General features: G+C 38.7%; 1 protein-coding gene across 2 annotated transcripts in view; it reads right to left on the bottom strand.

Moving 5' to 3' along the window:
• Nucleotides 1-5,329: 5,329 nt before the first annotated feature.
• Nucleotides 5,330-21,133, bottom strand: part of LOC126161822 (uncharacterized) — a 48,455-nt gene continuing 32,651 nt past the window's right edge. For both annotated transcript variants that reach the window (XR_007534963.1, XM_049917925.1), the window contains one exon: nt 5,330-5,504. Coding sequence is in view for 1 of the 2 variants with exons in the window: in XM_049917925.1 (XP_049773882.1) it covers nt 5,467-5,504 (38 nt within the window). In the remaining variant the exon portion in view is untranslated. The remainder of the gene's footprint in view (nt 5,505-21,133) is intronic.

A 21,133-nucleotide genomic window follows, 5' to 3' on the forward strand; every position in this document is an offset into this window, starting at 1 on the left:
TTTCAAACCCACATATGATGTGTATCTCTACAATGTCTCTCAATCTGTCAAATATCTATTCTTAATTTTAATTAGGACAAGAGTTAGGTTAATTTGTTTGAAACCATTTAAATTCTCGATTTCGCAAACAACTTCTAACTTATCACGCCATTACTGAAAAACTATTGGTGTCACAGCAACATATTTTTTTCCATTCATTACCAAAATAATGAACTCGGCAAAGAATCCTTAAAAGTTTTCGTACTGCATCACGTTTCCTGTATATAAATTTCTGAAAACACCATTTTTAAGCAACCCTATCAGTACTGAACTCGAAACAAGTATGACGTTTAAAATCTCTATCTCCTATAAATATTATGCAAATATTTTGAAATTTACGTACAGTATCGGTCTCAGTGGTATCTATAAGCAAATCAAATATCTTTTCTTAATTTTAATTAGGGCCGTTGTTACTATTGAAGTATGAGAAATTTTCGCGTCCGGAAGTTTTCTTCTTTAGATTGCAAATCTCGAAAACTATTACACACATTGAATAACATCTTGGTGTGTATACAAAACGGAATAGAATTAAAATTCAGTCTAAGTGACCGTAAGGAGATGACGAGAGCTGGCCAAACAGTATTTCTTAGTCTCACAACAAGAATAATAATTAATCGAAATAAACTCACACACACAATATTTAATGGCAGTAAGTACACTACACATTAATCAGACAATGCGAAAACACGGCTTAATTCAGAGTCAGAGGAACTAACCGTCTCGCTGCTCGTGTTAACAGATATAATTAAGTCTTCGACACTTTGTCGTAAGATACCTTCCTTGTTCCACGCGTCCTGTATCACTCCTTTCACGTGATGTACTACCTTCTGCCAGTCTTCCGATGTCACAATTTCAACTGCCTCTTTCAAAAGACGTTCCACTTCGGTTAATGTGAATTTCTTATTTTCTGCAGCAATATGCCGTTTAACCTGAGTCCAAATCAGCTCTATTGCGTTGAAATGTCAATGGTAAGGAGGCAATCTGAGCACTTTATGCCCGTATTTTTTTGCTACTTCATCCACAATGTAAATCGGGTTCTTTGGCTTGTGTTGCTATACAAGTTCTAATAATTCTGCCGTTGTAAAATTACTGTCGAGCTGCACCTTATGTTTCTGTAACCAGCTAACAATGTCGTTTTTCCTCGTTGCCTTTGTGGGTGCTTTGTCTTGTATTACTGAATGATACGGAGCGTTATCCATAACAATGATAGTTTTTTGTTAAGTTCTGGAGCACACAGTCTTCAAACCATTTCAAAAAGTATTGTGGTTCATGTCCTCGTGGTAGTCGGAGGTCTTATTTGAAATGAATAGCAGCAGACAATTTGGAATGAAACCTTTTGAATTTCCGGTATGTGCTACAATTATCCTTTTTCCTCTGCCGATCGGAGCTGCCATACTTCCGCTGATGGTACCGTCTGTCCAGCCTTTTTTTAAACTGTGTCCTGCATTCAGCCACGTTTCATCAAGCCAAACGATATCATCAAAATTTGTCCCCACTACTTCTCTAAGAAAGCGGCATCGCCAGGCTGCAATATCTTGGCGTTCCATTAGTAACTTTCTGCCAGAGATGGATTTATAGCGGAATCCTAACATTTTCACGACTCGTAACAAAGACGATTTACTACCCTAAACAGGTCAGCCGCTGTGAGGGTAGCATGTAGTTTTTTGAGTTTTGTATACTCCTTCCTCGAATAAAATGCGTATATTTGACGACGAATGCCATCTTCCTGAAAAAGAGTCAAGTTTTGTGACACTCTTCTCTAGTCGCCTCTTTTTCCCAGGCGTCTCCAATTTAGGTGATTCACTTGAGCCGTCTTTCGTGAATTTCTCCTTGCAGATTCCTATTACTGGTCGTTCGCTAACTTGCAGAGCAGCTGCAGTTCGCTCCACCACCTTATCCAAAGGAACGAGACGCCCTCCTGCATCCCTCTCTCCCTTAAGGAACACACGTATTCACGCGCCTCACTGCGTGTAACGACGCCATGTCCGCCACTTTTTGGAGGTTTCCGAGGAGTGTGCAGCCTCGGCCTCCCTCTCTTGCGACTGCTTTCATCAGACATCGTAAACACGCGAAGCTACAAGTCCCTCAAATCTCTCACCCGCACGTCTACAACGGCTCGCAGAGGACTGGCTGGCACAATGCTTTAGTCAGCTCAGCAGAGCGAAGTGGCAACGCAGTGGCAGCCGACAGCGCCGGCTACCATTGGTTTATCGGTGGCGGGAGCCCTGCAGCCTGTTGCCTATCAAGTGACAACTACTTTAAATCAGACTATAAATATGGCTGACTATGGACTCTACGGGGCTGGGACCTGATCTAGGAGTTTTCACAGTGTCGATATTGAAAGAAATCAATATCAGGAGAATTAATGCAGCTGACATGACTGTTGCTCAATTTGAAAATCAGGTTAACCTAAGATGACATGCAAAGAAAAGACTGCTTGAGGACGAAGAGGAGAATTCATATGGTTTGCACTGGTTCACCCGGTAACATAAGGTCTAATACACAAACTGTCAAATCTTTGATTCATGTTTCCCACAACTTACATTTTGGCAGCTTTATGTACCTTTTCCTCACAAAACACTGACATCATAGTCCTTAAATTTGGCATGCAATTAGTCAACACTATAGTGAAATAATGTGTGCAGTGAATTCTCATTTACTACAATAATAAGGCATTTACGAATGAGAAAAGCCCTACGATTGGCACATTTCTTTCACAGAAATTTGGAGAATTGTCAAAATCTAGCAAAAGAAGAAATCAGTATTCTGCTCCACAGATAATTGTAACAATGGTAAGCCGAACTTTGTACAAAAATACTGCAATTTTGTTCTGACAGAATAAATATAAAGGGGTGGGGACATTTATACTCACCTAGTTGAAAAAATTTCAATTGTTTATAACTACAAATATATAATTACAAGAGCACGAAAAAGTATGTGTGTATCCATATAAAGTTTCTTAATAACTGTGCCAAATTTAGTTACATTGCCTTGAAAACTTTGTAAGGTTTCCTTTGAAGTATTGCAACTTAGCAAAGTATTAAAAGAAAATGGGTAATAGGATTAGTTTTCTGTACTGAAGAGTCTCTTACCTGTTTTATAAACAGTCTGTAGTTGAACCTGCAATGTACTCGATGGGCAATCTTGTGTGTGTGTGTGTGTGTGTGTGTGTGTGTGTGTGTGTGTGTGTGTGTGTGTGTAGTGAAACTAAAAGAGAATCATATCCTATGAAGACCGTTAGTGTGAAAATATAATTTTTCTTACCAGAGTGCAAGTCCATGTACATGTAAGAGCTCGAAACCAAGCTAAGGTGGTTAAATATTGTTTAAAACTTAAGAGAGACTAAATTCACTGTACAGTAAGGCTTTATGAACTACAGCATTTGTTTGGGATGGAAGACATAATGGGGGTGAAAAAACTAGTTATGAGTTGATAAGTAGTTGATGCTGATTTATTTTATATGTAGGATAAGATCATCGCAACATCATCCATCTAAGGGGAGGGGCTTTGGCTTAAAGCTGTTTGTTATATTTTGCTCTTTCAATCTGATGAATGATGTCCGCAACTTTTAAAAGGAATGTTCTTTTTAGTTCAGTACACGTTTGAGACCAACCTTCTGTGAACACAATTTTGTTTTCTTTGTACATGTATTGCGCTGGAGTGAACACAGCATATCTGCAAAATGGAATGGTGATATCACAGCACACTGTGGCACTTGCTGCAGTGAGTGATTACTCCATCCACTTACATCCCACTCAGAAGATAAGCTCTAGTCCATGGAACTGCCAGGAGTTGAAGACTTTTCTGTTGCTATCTTTATGAAGAATATTTAATCACTGGTTGATAGCCCAGATATGTGAGAGACAGGCTAGGACTATATAACTTGGGATTGTAAACAGCTGTAAAAGTGCAATGTATGCATTTGTAACAGGAGTTTAATACACATATTACAAACAAGATGAGTCCAAAATTATTCAGTAGTGGCTGAACTTTGAGGTAACTTTTCAGGCTGGCCCACGCATTGCAACAGAGGAAAAGGAGTCTGAAGACAAGAACCTGGTGCATGGTACTTCTGCAAATGTTTCCAAGTGCAAGAAGGTGAAATTTATGAACTACAGCAGATGTAAAATATACTGTACGTGCAAACGGACCTTTACAGACATAGTTGCGTCACAGAGTGTAATGTCATGGACAAGTTAGTAACAGTCCTTTACTCAACAGCAGAATGACACCTCTTAAAGACTAGATCTGAGTAGGTTTAATAAGAAATTTACTGCTGACTCTCAAAAAACAAATCAAAATAGCAAAATGCATATGTACATCAGTCACTTTACTTGCACAACATCAATACAAATGTAGTAGAGTACTGCAACTTTGACCTTCAAGGGCAGACTGCAACAGTCTTTAAACCAACAGTGTGGGGAAACCATCAACCTACATCCCAGAACATTATTTAATGAAAATACACAAACAATTGATTCCAAATACCACATAATTCACTTAGCAGTCAGATACTTAGCTGTGTTGCTGTCTGATTTTTTTAAAGTTTAATTGATTTGTACACTATCATTATTTCCTGATATATGTTTGAACTTTCTAAAAACTTATAGAAATTTGTGATAGTGCACGTCCAGAAATTACTTGATGTGTGGTGCGAAGGAAAAATAAGTAGACGTGACACATACTGCATCAAATATGACTATTTTTGATGTTTCTGTCAGTGCTTGTTAAATGTAAAATATAGTATGGTATAGTGGTAACCAAGAGATATTGTCATCATTTCTACACTCATATAAATCAAGTATTTCAGATGGACAAACATTAACATGCCTTTATTGATTGTACATAAACCACTGCATGCCCTTACTGTTTATTTCACGCTACAAAACATTTACTTACAAAATGAGTTGCACAGGCAGTGAGAAAATGACTTTTATAAAAAAAACATAGGTGTCTATCAATAAGGCCTATGTCTTCTGTCATAATAGTGATCCTGTCTAGGATGCTGATAACCACCTTGAGATTGCCATCTCTCACTACGCCACGATGGATTCCTGCGATGTCCACTTCCTTCTCGAGCAGGCCAGTCATAATTACGCCTAGGTTTGTTGTACCACGGATCAACTATTGGAGGTGACATTCTTGTCTGTTGTACTTTACAATATTCTTCATCAGTTTCTGTAAATCTATTTGAGAATTCTGTCTCACACATTTCAATAAACTGTCTCTGCTCCTCTGTCAACACATCTTCTGATGAATTGCTAACACTATTATCATTATTTTCTGAATCCATGACTGCTTCCACTTGCTGTTTCTTCAACCTATGCAACTAACTTTACACTGTTGAAAACCAGAGAAGAAAAACACTGTAGATATGGAGAACTTTGTGATATTTTCGTATTGTTTTCTAGAACTACTCCACAATCTTCACCAAGATGACTTCGGTAAAATAAGGGAATCTGCAACTAAAGAAAAGAAATTTTCAAGACTTTTAAGAATCAAAGTATGACATTTATGTTGCGTAATCTGAGTTCAATGCGACAGAGATTTACATTCTTTGGATATTTTTATTGCTAGACAGTGTCTCTAATATTATCATAAAGATAATCTATAGATGAGTAAACTACAACTATGATCAATACAAGTAAGCACTATTAAAAACTGAAATTTAACTTTTGAATGTATTCAAAACAAAACTGCACATCTCATTTTGATTATGTATGCTGTATGAACACAATATAAAAACAGTTAAAATATAATAAAACCACTCAACAAAGTTTACATGATTCACACACAGATGGCGCACACAACTTCCCTCCCTTAGGTCGCCGGAACAACTGTGGCATCAGGAAGGGCATCCAGCCATGAAGTTAAATAATGAACTAAAATTTGCCATTTCTTGAAGAAATGGACCCCAAACCATATGGGATAAACAAGAGAAAACAAATAAGACAAACATACCTAAACAGCAAAAGTGGAATGCTGAATTACTTTCGTGAAATAGAAAAACTTAATTTGAGAACAGACAGAGATGACTCACCAGCTTACATTTACAAGATAAAAAAAATGATCACTTATGCAGCAGGCAGGAGCGTATAAATGGGTTTTGATTAATAAAACAGTAATGCATTGTTAGCCACCTAATGCAAAAGGAGTGCTTCATGGTTTTTGCTATTTATAGTGCTAATAACTGATGCTGCTGTGTGCATCTTTGGCATGTTCATGTAGATTATGTCACAAATCCAGATATGCAAACTCTGTTGTATATTTCGCACAATGTTTTACATGATATCTTATCTTGCTGTTTATGCTACTTCATCTTTATTTTTCACTGACTGTATCAAAATTTATGCACAGAGAAATATTATGTATTTCTGGACACTGAGTGCTGCAAGAACCTAGTTCATCCTATATTATCAGTTGTAAACTAAAGCTAAGCTTTGAAAAATTGTGACTGTAGTATACTCATTCAGCCAATAATTCCCTCCTAATTTCTGCGTATATCTACATGATTTAACGTATATAATAGAAGGAAACATTCCACGAAGGAAAAATATATTTAAAACAAAGATGATGTGACTTACCAAATGAAAGTGCTGGCAGGTCGACAGACACACAAACAAACACAAACATACACACAAAATCCAAGCTTTCGCAACCAACGGTTGCCTCGTCAGGAAAGAGGGAAGGAGAAGGAAAGACAAAAGGATATGGGTTTTAAAGGAGAGGGTAAGGAGTCATTCCAATCCCGGGAGCGGAAAGACTTACCTTAGGGGGAAAAAAGGACAGGTATACACTCGCACACACACACATATCCATCCACACATACACAGACACAAGCAGACATTTGTAAAGGCAAAGAGTTTGGGCAGACAAGCCTGAGAAAATAAAATATGTGAGCGTAATCTGGCTAGGGTGAAGGCATGCTTGCGGAGGGAATGTAAATAAAACTTAATGGGGTCGTTGTGGGGGTGTTGTGAGGGTGACATGGTATTAGAAGGTGGAAAGTTTAACATGAGGTTGAAATGAAAAAGAAAGATAGAAATATATGGGGAGAGATAAAGGTGAACTAGAAAGCAATTGGAGATCTGGTATGAAAAAAAGGCGAAAAAGTGTTGGTTAAGTTGATCTTGTATTGAACTTGGGTTGGTAGACAGCGATGTGCAAAAAGGTTAGGTGGTTGTGTTGCCGCTAAATCACGTTAAAGGACGGAGAAATTCGGGAAAATTTCGAGAAAATTTCGAAAAAAACGTATTAAAGGAGTGGTGTTGTGGTGAAAGATTACGAAAATGGGGCTAACAATTGTAGAAAAAATGACGTTAAAACCTGTGGGGAGCGGCTAAAATGACGTTAAAGGACGGAGAAATTCGAGAAAATTTCGAAAAAACGTATTAAAGGAGTGGTGTTGTGGTGAAAGATTATGAAAATGGGGCTAACAATTGTAGAAAAAATGACGTTAAAACCTGTGGGGAGCGGCTAAAATGATTACAAATGTCTGCTTGTGTCTGTGTATGTGTGGATGGATATGTGTGTGTGTGCGAGTGTATACCTGTCCTTTTTTCCCCCTAAGGTCTCCTTGTGTCTGTGTATGTGTGGATGGATATGTGTGTGTGTGCGAGTGTATACCTGTCCTTTTTTCCCCCTAAGGTAAGTCTTTCCGCTCCCGGGATTGGAATGACTCCTTACCCTCTCCTTTAAAACCCATATCCTTTTGTCTTTCCTTCTCCTTCCCTCTTTCCTGACGAGGCAACCGTTGGTTGCGAAAGCTTGGATTTTGTGTGTATGTTTGTGTTTGTTTGTGTGTCTGTCGACCTGCCAGCACTTTCATTTGATTTAACGTATAGATTTGAGAATGTTTGAGACCTTAAAAGCTGACACTCACCGTCTGCTGAGGAAATTGGCTTTGGTGGTGGAGGAGGAGAAGGAGGAGGAGAAGGAGGAGGAGGAGGAGCATGCGGGAGACATTAGCGACTTCAAGGGACAGCAGAAGCATCAGAAACAACAGTGTCTGTATGTATATTTGAGAATGAACAAGCACAGGGAGTGCAGCAAAGCCCTCCCCAAAAACTTGAGGACATGAAAACATACACTGATGAGTTATTCCACATAACCATCAAGGTTATTGCCACAAAAATGTTCAAGTTAAAATACGAACTCACCCACTGAGCAATATCACATGAAAAACTGACTAGGCATATACAACTATTATAAAAAGAAAATGTTGGTCTTAGGGAGGAAAATAAAAACAAGACAACAAGATGGTCCAGTCACTCACCAGTGTGACAGCCACTGCTCCACTCACTCAAATGGCCATCACGAATTCAAAGATTGAGACTACTGAAGCCAAAATTTGAAGCAAAATAAAGCAATGTTATGTGAACCACCAACGAAGTGAAGGCTTAAGTGGTAGTGCATGTTGTCCCAGTTACCATGCCGGAAAGTGAATTGAGTCAATGTACAAATAGAATTTCGAGGAACTACAGATAGAAAGCAATTCTTAGAAGAAAAAAAGTTAGGTTTAAAACTGGTCCACAAGAGAAGCTGACAGTAAATACAGTCAGAGCACAGTCAGTTACACAGAGAAGAATATACATTGGATTTTGATCAACAGCTGTCAAGAAATATGTTACATGTACTTAATGCTATAACTGCCATGACTATGAGCACACTGCAAAGCACTGTATGGAAAACAAACTGATATGCTCATGTTGTTGAGAATCTGACCATCTGAAAAAGGACTGTCAAAATAGCAAGTGAGCTCAAGTGTGCATTCCATATGTGAAAAGTAAGAAATTGTGTAGGATATGAGATAAAGACTGTGCAACATACCAAATGTTCTTATAGTGGGAAATTAAAAGAATGGATTATGGATTTTTAACCATTGGGTAATCTGCTAACAAGCATCACAGGAAACCATAGATGAACTACAAATACAACAAGTATCAGGTTGAATGTTGAAAAAGATGGACCACTGTCCAGAAAGATAACTATTAAACCCGAGTCCATTGTGCAAATGGATTATAAAATTACCTGTCACCTTTGTAAGAAACTTAAAACTCCATCAAAAGAAAGCAAGGTGCGGAAAGAGCCAAAATATTTTGGTCCTGCGTGCAGTGTAGAATGAGAAGAGAGACAGCATCAAAAACTGCAAACGTGACTGACCACTCAGACAAGAGCAATAATGAGATTGACAATAAAAAGGCCAATAATACGGACAATAGAGAGAAAGAGTGGGGTTTCTGGAAATGGTTAAGAAGAAAGGAAAATAAGAAAAGAAAGCATGTCTACCTTTAGACAAGGAAGACTTAAAATAGAACACAGTCTCAAACTCAGAAAAAGTTGAAAGTGTAATGAATGCAAGGTGACAGCATGATATATGTTATAGTAGCAGAGTGTGACAGCATGCAATACCTAGTAATAGTATGATTATGATTATGAAAATACACAGATCATAAGAGAACTACAGATGACAACAGGAACCACGAAGAGGATGTAAACAGTCATAGACATTACATGATAAATGGAAGGAGTCTGGTTTTACCCATGGCCTGTTTACGAAGTGTGTGAAAACGTGTATGATTAGCTAAATTGAAGAACAAGCATGTGTTAACTATAGCAATAAGAAACCTCAACATGCACATTCATTCCTGTCATATTCAGCTCAGTATCAATAACTTGCCTACAAACACAGGAAATACAGACCTCACTTGACAGTGTCTATAAGACGAAGCAGAAGACAACTCATAATGAGCATCTGCACAAGCAATAAGTGAAGACACAAGGCGAAATTGCATATGATCACAGGTTAGAATGGCCCCATAGCTAAGTGCTCACTAAATTCCTGTAGCATTCTTATACAATCAACTTGCACACAATGGCAATGGAACACAGACAAATCACTAAAATTGGCCAGATAAATTCGAGATGCACATTGCTAAGGTGATACAAGAACTTTGAAGTGCTAGAGGAGATAAACTACACATACCATATATACAGGATCCATATTCCATAAATGGGACATTACACCACATACCAGTTACGGCACAGATCATAGCATCAGGTCATCATCCTATGGCTGCCAATGTGGTGCACAGAGACAAAAATGCATCAGTGTGTGACAAACACACGGTGACAGTAAAAATAATGACAGACAGCCTTAGGAGAACTTGACATAATGAAGCAATACAACAACGTATAGAAAACTTAAAAACAGTAGCAATACTGGGTCAACATGACAGACATTTTTCATAACATATGCAAGTGTGAATTCAACATTGTGGCATACAGTAACTGATGAAAGAAGACTGTCTTCTGGACACTATACAAGAACTTGGCCTTCATGTCATGAACAGTACTCTAAACCCACCTACTTTTCAATAACTCACAGGTAAGGCAACAAATATACATATCACCCCTGCAAACTCTCAAGTCAGTGTTGGCATTGCAAAGTGCAGAGTCTGTGATGGACTTGAACCAAGTGCCCATAATTTCATTTATTTTACAATTGCAGAAGCAGATAATGACTTAGGCACTATAATACAATCTGTGCAAAGTGAATGTTTACGCAAAGCCGACAAATTGGTGCAAGCATTGCAGATAGCGCAAGACAAGGTATTTCCGACATTTGTTAGTAAGCAAAGAGGTCTAAAATTCCTTGGAGTCCCAACCTACAATCCTTAAGAATCAGAGCAAGGCAGGCAAGAATATATTTCAAGAGACAACTAGAGGAAACAGAATGACAAAAAATATAAAGAGCTATTACAGAGCTGCCAACCTTGAGAAGAGGCTGTCAGTAATCACTTGCCCTTCGCCCCCCCCCCCCCCCCCAAAAAAAAAAAAAAAAAAAAAAAAAAAAAAAAAAAAAAAAAAAAAAAAAAAAAAATTTGAAGTCTCATTTAGAAAGAAGATATACTTAATTGATCACACATTTTTATAGTCATTTTAAAATTAATCCAAATTATTTTCAATAAAGAAAACTTCATCAGCCTCAAAGTAATTCACATTTCCAATTAATGTGACCTCAGAACCTGCAGCTGATGGTCTAGCCAAAGTGCATGAAAAACTTCTGCACTGCCACTTGAGGGATTCACTGACAGGTAATGGGCATGAGCTAGCAATGACGGCTATCACTGAAACAACCAGTTTTTAGTTTTCCTCAACGGCAGTTCAACGTGACTGTTAAAACTGTTCAAAACAACTGGTTACTGCAATAGCTTTTTTTTTTATTTATTTATTTATTTAACTCGCACAATACATGGAGAAATAAGAACCTTTATGGTCAACAGGTGTAGTTGTAACTCTGAGCTTGCTCCATACAAGGTTCTCTACCTTTGGAAGTTGAACAAGGAAGGAAATCTTTTACAGAAAAATCTATTGCCTGGTAATGGCCAACGGAAATGGTGGGCAGTCACTTGAAACATGAGTCGGAGCATCAAGAAAATCCCCAAGACTGACAGAAGAAAAAATTTGGACTCAAGACAAGACATATAAACCACCTAGTTACACACAACCTAAATTTCATCATACAACCAGGCAAACTGCAAATTTTGACAGATGAAATGGATTTCTAAAGGGATTCTAATAACTGAACTTCAGGAAATAAGTAAAGTTGATCAGGAACTGACAGAATCACAAAGTTTAAAAAATGTACAAGACATACCAGGAAAAAAAGAGAAATGCAGGAATGTTCACAATGCAGAATAGGATTTGTGGTCAGTCTCAAAGTAACTGATTCTGTAATACAATTTAATCACAATCTTCCAGACTATCAACACTAACTATAAAAGTTGCAAATAAAATATACACAGTAGTAAATGTCCACAACTCAACTAATGATAAAAATAATAAGAGAGGACACTGAGAAGATTTGGATATATTTTGGGCGATTTTACATCACACAATACAGACATAAATAAAAATCACACCAAAATTTTAATTGGAGATTTTGATGCCCAGTTACGAAGGGATGAGAGACATAGCAATATAATAGGAAATTGACCAACACAAAGAACAACAAACACCAATGGCATGAGACGAGAAATTCTGCAGCAACCGTCACATGATCTCAAAGTCAACAAACTTCAAGAGGAAAGCTCAAAACTTCGAAAAATCACGACTCGAAAAACGGACTAACAATTGTATCATGCATCACAGATAAAAATTACCACAGGGAAATCTATAATGTGGAAGTTCTGAGAGAGATTCACCCTACTGACAAAAAAAATCCTATCTCAGAAAGAAGACAACCCATGATCATCAAAAGTTGACAAATTACAAAGAATATGAAGAACGAACAAGGAATATAAAAACAACAGATGATTTAGAGGAAACAGTTCCCCAACTGAGCTAGCTGAACAAGTAGCCCCAATAAACCCATGAAAGAAACACCAATAGCAGAATGATGTGTGTGATAAAACAGCATAGATAGACCCCACGCCTGGGTTAAGGTATCGGAGTTATAAAACAGAAAAATCACTCTTGGAATTGGCAAAACAAAGAAAGATAACCCAAGAAATAATAAGAAGGTTTATTCGTCAATACCAGAAAGATATAGGGCCTACTAGTAATGACAAAAACAAATAGTGACAAAACAAACTCAAGAGATTGCTACAAAATATTTAGTAGTCAACAAAAAAGATATGATCCTCAAACATTAATGTTAAAGGATAAAATAATAAGATGACCCATATCAATATAAAAAATATAGAAATTTTAGGAGAAACATTTACCAAATTACTAAATTTGGGTGGTCCCCATGAACTACTTCAAATAAAACGCAGATACCCCTACCAAACTATCAGCATACAATGTAAACTCACTCACAATCCAGGAAGTCTATGAAGTTTTTAAAGTTCTTAAAAACTACGAAGCAAGTGGAAAAGATAAACTGTTTGCAGAACTTTGGAAGTATGCAGCAGAAACAATGAAGGTATCATTACACCAATGCACAGTAAAAACCTGCAATGAAGAACAACAATCACAACACTGGACTACAGCTATGATCTATCCGTTACACAAAAACGGAGACAGGTCAAATCCAGACAGCTACTGAGCAAATTCTCTTTTGGATATTACATATAGTCATGTCAAGAATTCTATGCAATCATTCTAAATATAAGTTTGAACTGGAATTAGGAGAATACCGAGGAGGATTCAGGCCCTGGAGAAGATTCCCAGAACAGATAATCCCTGTGGAATTGGTAATGGACTACTACAAAACAAGACCAAACAACAAATCGTAACCTTTGTAGACTTTGTATCTTCAGATCTTCAATGATGAAGACACTAAGGAATTTCAGACTTACAAATGTTAAATCTAAAGTTCAGCGGAGAAATATCTGAGCCATTTACAAGTAAAGCAGAGTATAGACAGGGAAATGCTTTATTGTCATCACTTATCAGTTGTTCTCTGGAGTACATGGTGAGGGAATAGCACAAGGAAAACTTTAAAAACATAAGAGTAGGAACCAAGTTAGATCAAATAAGCTTAAATTGATTTACTGCACTAGCTAATCACAGTCAAGCAGACAGAAACCAAATGACAAGCCTATAAGATGTAGCACAAAAAAATAGGACTCTCTATACCATTTGTGAAGACTGAGAAAATGGTAGCACGTCCAGTAACAATAAAGAACATAACAGCAAATAAAAGCAAAGACAATAGTGGTAAAAATTTAAATACCTAGGAGAAATTATAACATATAGCTTGGACGAGTAACTTGCAGAGCCAGAAAAAACTAATAAAATGAACACACCTCAAAAATTAAGGTGGCCTACAGTCAATAAAAAGCCTGTCTGTCAAAACTAAATTAACATTACAAGATGGTGGTTCAACCAGATGTGACTATGGAAGTGAAACACTTTTCAAAGCCACTCAGAGAAACAGAATCATCAAAATCCTAAAAGCAAGAGAGAAGAAAAAGCTAGATTATAGATAAAGGAAATCAGGGAGGGTATGAAAGAGCTACAATTAAACTGGGATAATTTGTCAAACAAAACAGAAAATTTAAAGAAACTGAAAAACAAAAAAGATCAGAACAAATAAAAAGGTACTGGTCAATTCGAAAAGAAGACTTATTAAAGAAGATTACCAGTAAATGATAGACCGAAGTGGTCCACAGCGGTAGAACTCTAACAAAGATTGATATATTTTTTCTCCTTCAATTTCAAGACACATAGAATCAAAATATTAAATTAAATAGGCAAATAAAAAACAACTCAATCTGTCCAATGTTCACAGGTTTACTCAAAAAGTGATAAGTGGTCGAACTGCGCAAAAAGTCACCAATATTCTCCTATTAACCCCAATTTTCTGAAACTCTGCTCAAAACTCATGTCGCAATACAGGATCATACCGTTATTTGCACCTTACAAATAGTCGAAACTAACATACAGACAAGCCTTGCACACTGCATGTGCATGCTTACCATCTAACAGGCCACACCACATGGTAACAAGTACATTACTGTCTCAGCAATGCTGTACCAGTTCTTATGCCATGCGTTGGTTGCTTATTTCTGTCGGCACTGTTACTAAAATAATGCTGATAGCTTTTCCATTTTCTATGATAATGCAATATTTCAACGCAATTGAAATTTTAAGAAAAAAATCACCCCTTTCTTTAAAAAGGTTTATTTGAAAACCAAAAATTTTAGCACTGCTGCTATGGGTCACTGATATTTCACTTTTTCCCAGTTATTAGAAGAAAAATTAAAAAGAAAAAACAAATTCCCAAAAATAGCAGTTATTCAGAACAGAAATACTCCAGAATGAGATTTTCACTCTGCAGCGGAGTGTGTGCTGATATGAAACTTCCTAGCAGATTAAAACTGTGTGCCTGACCGAGACACGAACTCGGGAACTTTGCCTTTTGAGGTACTGGCAGAAGTAAAGCTGTGAGTACCGGGCGTGAGTCGTGCTTCGGTAGCTCAGATGGTAGAGCACTTGCCCGCGAAAGGCAAAGGTCCCGAGTTCGAGTCTCGGTCGGGCACACAGTTTTAATCTGCCAGGAAGTTTCATATCAGCGCACACTCCGCTGCAGAGTGAAAATCTCATTCTGGAAACATCCCTCAGGCTGTGGCTAAGCCATGTCTCCGCAATATCCTTTCTTTCAGGAGTGCTAGTTCTGCACGGTTCGCAGGAGAGCTTCTGTAAAGTTTGGAAGGTAGGAGACGAGGTACTGGCAGAAGTAAAGCTGTGAGTACCGGGCGTGAGTCGTGCTTCGGTAGCTCAGATGGCAGAGCACTTGCCCGCGAAAGGCAAAGGTCCCGAGTTCGAGTCTCGGTCGGGCACACAGTTTTAATCTGCCAGGAAGTTTCATAACAGAAATACTGGTATTGGTTTTGATCAGTCAATTTTTCCCATCCCTAGCATGAGTCCCCAGTAGTACAGTTTCATGAAAGGGAAACCTACTGAGGATGTGATAAATTAGGCAATGCTTACTGCGAACACCTCAGATGACAAGTATTTTATACGCATAATTATTGATAAGGCTAAAGCGTTGTGAAACACATCACCAAGGGCTCCCTGTGGGGCTCTGTAGTCCAGCTTCTGGGATGTTGGCAGTGAGCTGTTACTGAACCAGCTTCAAAGTACAACAAACATTAGAGGCTGCATCACCTCTCCAACCTTTCTGCTAATTATAGTATCTGTCAACTAAATAGTATCTGCTAACTAAATAGAGGGAAAATAGTAGGGTGGTTCTTGAAGGACTAAGTAATTGGTGAACAAAAAAACAAACTAATGATAGCTGGACCCAAAATAATTTATATTGCACAAAAAAGAACATTTCCAATAGACACCGGATTATATGCATTTGCAAGTTGCAAATTCATTTGTATACTTGGCTCCTTTTCACCGGTTATTGCATATTTTAATTAAAATCTAGTGACAACGTGTATTTTCACTATATGTTTACAATATTTTAAAAATTTAGGCGGGCGGTCTCTAGCTTGATCTAGTCTCGATGTCCCACAGATTGACCGCAATCGCTAACCAAGAGGTCACTGCCTAGCGAAATCATTACAGAAGAGGATCAGGAACAGGCAGACAAGAATCAATGCTCCTGGGCCCATGCCCCCTGTTAATCAACTCCACTGTCATATTGTACACATGGCAACAATTAAATTAAACTAAGCATGCATTTAGTCGCATGTACATTGTTTCAGTTAAGCTTTCTATGTACTTGTACACAGCTGAACGTATTTATGATGTGTAGTGTGTAACATGTTGTGCACCATGCTGCTCGAAAAAAGAAAAATAGTTTTGTGGATAGCTCACTATCTTGGAACATTTACAGATGACAGAATTGTTTTACATTGCTGAGTTTGTGAGAAAAATGTTTCATGCAAAAAAAGTTTCAAATAGACCAGCATGTCAAGAAAAGTCTTTACATTGCAGGAAAGCAGAAGAAAGGACCACAACAACAACTTCTGACAACAGCAAGTTGCAGTAGCAAGGGTTATCCAAAGGTAACCGAAACGGTGGTTTAACATGGACTTATGTGAAGCATTCATTGCAAGCAATATTTCTCTTCACAAACTTACAAGCCTTACCCTCAGATGCTTCCTGCGCAAATATGGCTTAAATCAAAATATACCAGATGAATCAACATTGCATAAAAATTACATACCTACAATTTACATAAATGTTCTGGAGGAAATGCGCAATGAACTCAAGAACAGCATTATCTGGATTTCATTTGACGAAACTACAGACACTTGTGACCACTACATTGCAAAATTAATTGTTGGTGCTTTAAAAGAGAAGTCTTCTTCTTCCCATTTAGCAGCCTGCAAAGAACTTGAAAAAGTGAATCATTCTACAATTGCCAGATTTGTGAATGAGGGCATTAGAAAAATATTTCCAGGATCTTCTGCAGATGCTGCTCTCTATATGATCAAAGCAGGGAAAGCCCTCAGAGTATTTTATCCCAGTTCGAATCATGTGACGTGCTTTCCTCATGGAGTACATCACCAACCTGAAGAAGTATGTTCCACATTTATTGATTTCATCCACAAAGAAAGTGTTTCTAATGGCTCTTGCTCGCATCAAGACCTACAAAGAAAAACTACCAAATGTGCCTTTACCTCCCAAAGCAGTGGTAACTTGTTGGGGTATGTGGGCCAAAGCTGTGTTATTTTACAATGATCATTTCAAGGCCATTAGAGGGATACTAAACGACTTCGACAGAAAGCTTTTAATGATTCCAGTATTAAAAAAGACATCGCTGTGATTAGCACTCATTTTTCCCACGTACCTGAAAGTATTAAAAAGCTTGAAACTCAAGGTTTGACACTGAATGGATCTATTCAGTTAACGAATAAAATTATTCTAGTGAATTCCTAATCGCCAGAGGTATTCCCAGGAAAACTTAAAGAAAAGTTTGAAATCATTTTTAAACAATAACCTGGGCTTTTAACCCTTGCACCGAACTGATAGTTTTATTAGTGGTACAGGTGAACTTTTAACAGAAACAATAAGTGCCAACATAGTATCCAAGTTCAAATACTGACCAATTACCTCAGTTGATATAGAATGGTCCTTTTCTGCTTATATAAACGTTTTGAGTGATCAAAGACACACTCTTACTATCGAACATTTGGAACAGTACTTGGTTGTTTATGTTTACAACAGTAGAAAAACGTAAAATAAATTGTTAATGATGCTTTTGTCCAATAGAATTAATTAAAAGTTAATACTGTCAAAAAATTCATGATTGTATGTTGTTTTTTAAATAAAATATTATAGAGTTTTTGAGCATGCCTCTCTGCGTACGATATATCTCAAAGTTGGTCCTGTACATATGGATTGTTTCACTGCGACTCACTCGCATCACATCCGCTTGTTACTGACAACAACAGCAAAGAAGGAACAATTCTTGAAACACAGTATGCGTCCCCATTTTGCAAATTTTTACAAAATAATCCCTGAATGGCCCCCTTCCTAACCTCTACCAGAAAGTATTCAGCGTTCTAAATGTACCGATTTTTCGCGTGACCAGCGCTCTTCCTCGTAATTGATATGCACAGGTTTGACTTTCAGATATAATGCACAATTACAGTGTTTTTTTATTATTTGCTCTTGCATATTTTGGCACTTTTCATGCATTTTAAGCATTTTTCATGCATATTTTAAGGTTTTTATGATCCATATAATTCGGTCTAATTATCAGTATCAAGAAACCCTACAATCAGAATAAATGACCAATCTGTGAAAAGAAACATCAACAAAAAGAAAAACTTTCATGCAAATGCAGAAACTGTCTGCCACAGAGGCTTAAAATTCTCTTTCAGCCGCCTCTAAGTGCAATAAGAATATATCACAATGAAATCTTAAATCACTGTTATGGCTACAAGTTGAGCGTTTAAGGGCCAGAAAGGTAAGGACAACACAGGCTCTATGACAATCACAGGGAAGTGTATTACTGCACCTGACAGGTGCATACAGAACGACACTAACTGAGGTGCTGATGGTGACACTACGCTTACTGCCTCTAAACGCAGCCATAAAGAAAGAGAAGTGCACAGTGATGGCTCAAAAAAGGTGAATGTCTCAAAGCAAAGATGATACTGGGCACAAGAGCCACATCAAAATAGTAAATAAAGGAACACATTGATACAGAATGGTAAGAAATCTACGACAGAGCAGAAACGAACAGAAGAACTTCAGCTCCTTCCTAATATGAAAGAAAGATCCAGAATTTCCTACTTCCATTCAACCAGGGGAACTATACACTACTTCTCAGGAAATGGTCCATATCCCAGCTGCTTACCAAAAAATACTACAATGCACAACACACACTTGTGAATATGGAACAAGGAGCACCACAGACCACTTTGTCTAAGATTGTGCCATTAGACAAGATGTCACACAACAGGACAGGAACGTTCTTGGCAGTACAACAGTCTACAACATAATAATGAATGAGGCACTGTGGTACAATCTGGACTCTCAGACAGCCAAAGCATAAGCTCATGAACTGCAAACCTAAATAGCAAAGAGACAACTACAAAGAGGCAATGAGATGCACCTTGGCAGAAAATTCCTGTACAACAACCTTCCAGAAGCAGTGAGAAGATGATCCACCATCTCCCAATTCTACACCATGAGTGGCACAGCACCCCTGCGAACCCTGAGTTTTGCTTGAATGTGCCAGGGACTAACTATTCATTCAAACGAGGAACTCTAACTTGGTTCCGATATCAGGTACTGTAGTGTAATGTGGTGGTAGCATAATCTTTAATTATGAATTAAAAGTCTGTGATTTAGGAATTTAGCCTAGTTCAGCAGCCCAATAGCATGAGCACCATATGGCCAAAGGAGAGCATGTAGATTTATAAATACAGGGTGTTTCAGCACAGCAGTTACAAACTTTCAGGGGAGAGAGAGAGAGAGAGAGAGAGAGAGAGAGAGAGAGAGAGAGAATGAGTACACCTAGATAGCAGAAAATTGCATAGCAACATATGGTCGGTCAGTTGGTTGGTTTATAAGGGGGAGGGGACCAAATAGCAAGGTCATCAGTCCTATGATCTACGATGGCAGAAATCAAGGGAAGAACAACATAAACAGTCCAGTAAAGGGGAAGGGATAATGTGCTAACAAGGGGGAAAAGGGACATCAGGGCAGCACGAAGAGAAAAGAACCAGATGGGGTGAGTCGAAACAGATAGAGCAGGGATGCTCCAGAAACACTATGGGTGGTGGGGCACCAGCACTGCCACAGACCTGTCCCCACACCTACACCATGTCATTATCACAATACAACATGGACAACGCCAGGGGGACAAGACACACGAAGAGGGAAAACAAAACAGCACAACAGATAAGACAAAATGCACCTGGCTGGTGTGGAGGCAAGATCAAGGCTTCCAAAACCAATGCCCATGCTACCCGAGGGACTCAAATTCCGCAGGAAAATTCAAAGACTTATACCTGAGAGGACAAACCACTTTGTAAAGAAAACTGAGGACAGATGTAACCATGCGAGAGTCATCTGCTACCCCGAGACAAAGAAGGTGGAAGGGCATATTTCGTGTGATGGGGGGCAGTCCAGCAAAATATGGATCACTGTGAGGGGAACACCACACCTAAATACGGGAAGCAGCTCACTGCGGAATAAAAAGCCATGGATCAACTCAGTATGGCCAAGAAAAAGATGGCAGAGGATGGTAGATTTCTACCGGGATAGACAGAGGTAAGAACGCCACATTGTGGGAGTCTCCTTGATGGCTTGAAGCTTATTAGGGAGGTAGCCTCCCACGAGTCATCCCATGACTGGGCAAAAAGGGATTTGATGTAAAGCCGCAAATCTGCCCCCAGAGGGTCACAGAGAAAGGTGGAATGGTGGCCACCCACACTAGCCTCATGATCGGGAAGTTCATTATCTGGAATAGCTACGTGGCCACAAACCCAAAGGAAATCGACCGAACAAGCAGCATCACCAACATCAGCGAGAAGGTCATGCATAGCAGACACCAAGGGGTGGCGGGAAAAGCTCTGAGCAATGGACTGAAGGGCACTCGCTGAGTCTGTACATAAAAAAACTTGGGTGAGTGAGGATTGTATACTGCAGCAGAGGGACCGATAGATGGCCATGAACTCCACAGTAAACACCCCACATGTGGCAGGCAAGAGATGGAGTCCCAGCCGACATAAGACACGAATGCATAAGCCATATAATCAGCAGATTTAGAGCCATCAGTGTAAAAAACAATGTCATCCTGAAACTCCCATAAGAGTGTTCAGAACGAACAATGGAACACCACTGGAGCGATGGAGGCTTTCTGACACTGGAAGTGATCCATTTGAACGCAGGGCCGAGCAAGTAACTGGGTAGGGGATGGGGGATATGATCAGGAGAGAACATGCGAAAAGAGGATAAGTAGGGGAGATGGAAGTCACGGTGGAGAGAAGCAAGATAGAGCCTAACCAGTAAACCCACCCGAGGGCGAGTAGCAAGCGGGCGATAGCCCGAAACCATGAAAGGAATAGAATAGGAAGGAGGGGTTGGGGTGCTCAGGGGAAGAGATAATAGTGGCAGCATAGGAAACAAGGAGCTGGGACTACCAAATCGAAAGGGGACAGATCCCAGTGTC

This window comes from Schistocerca cancellata, chromosome 2 (genome assembly GCF_023864275.1).
Source record: "Schistocerca cancellata isolate TAMUIC-IGC-003103 chromosome 2, iqSchCanc2.1, whole genome shotgun sequence".
In the NCBI taxonomy this organism is placed as follows: domain Eukaryota; kingdom Metazoa; phylum Arthropoda; class Insecta; order Orthoptera; family Acrididae; genus Schistocerca; species Schistocerca cancellata.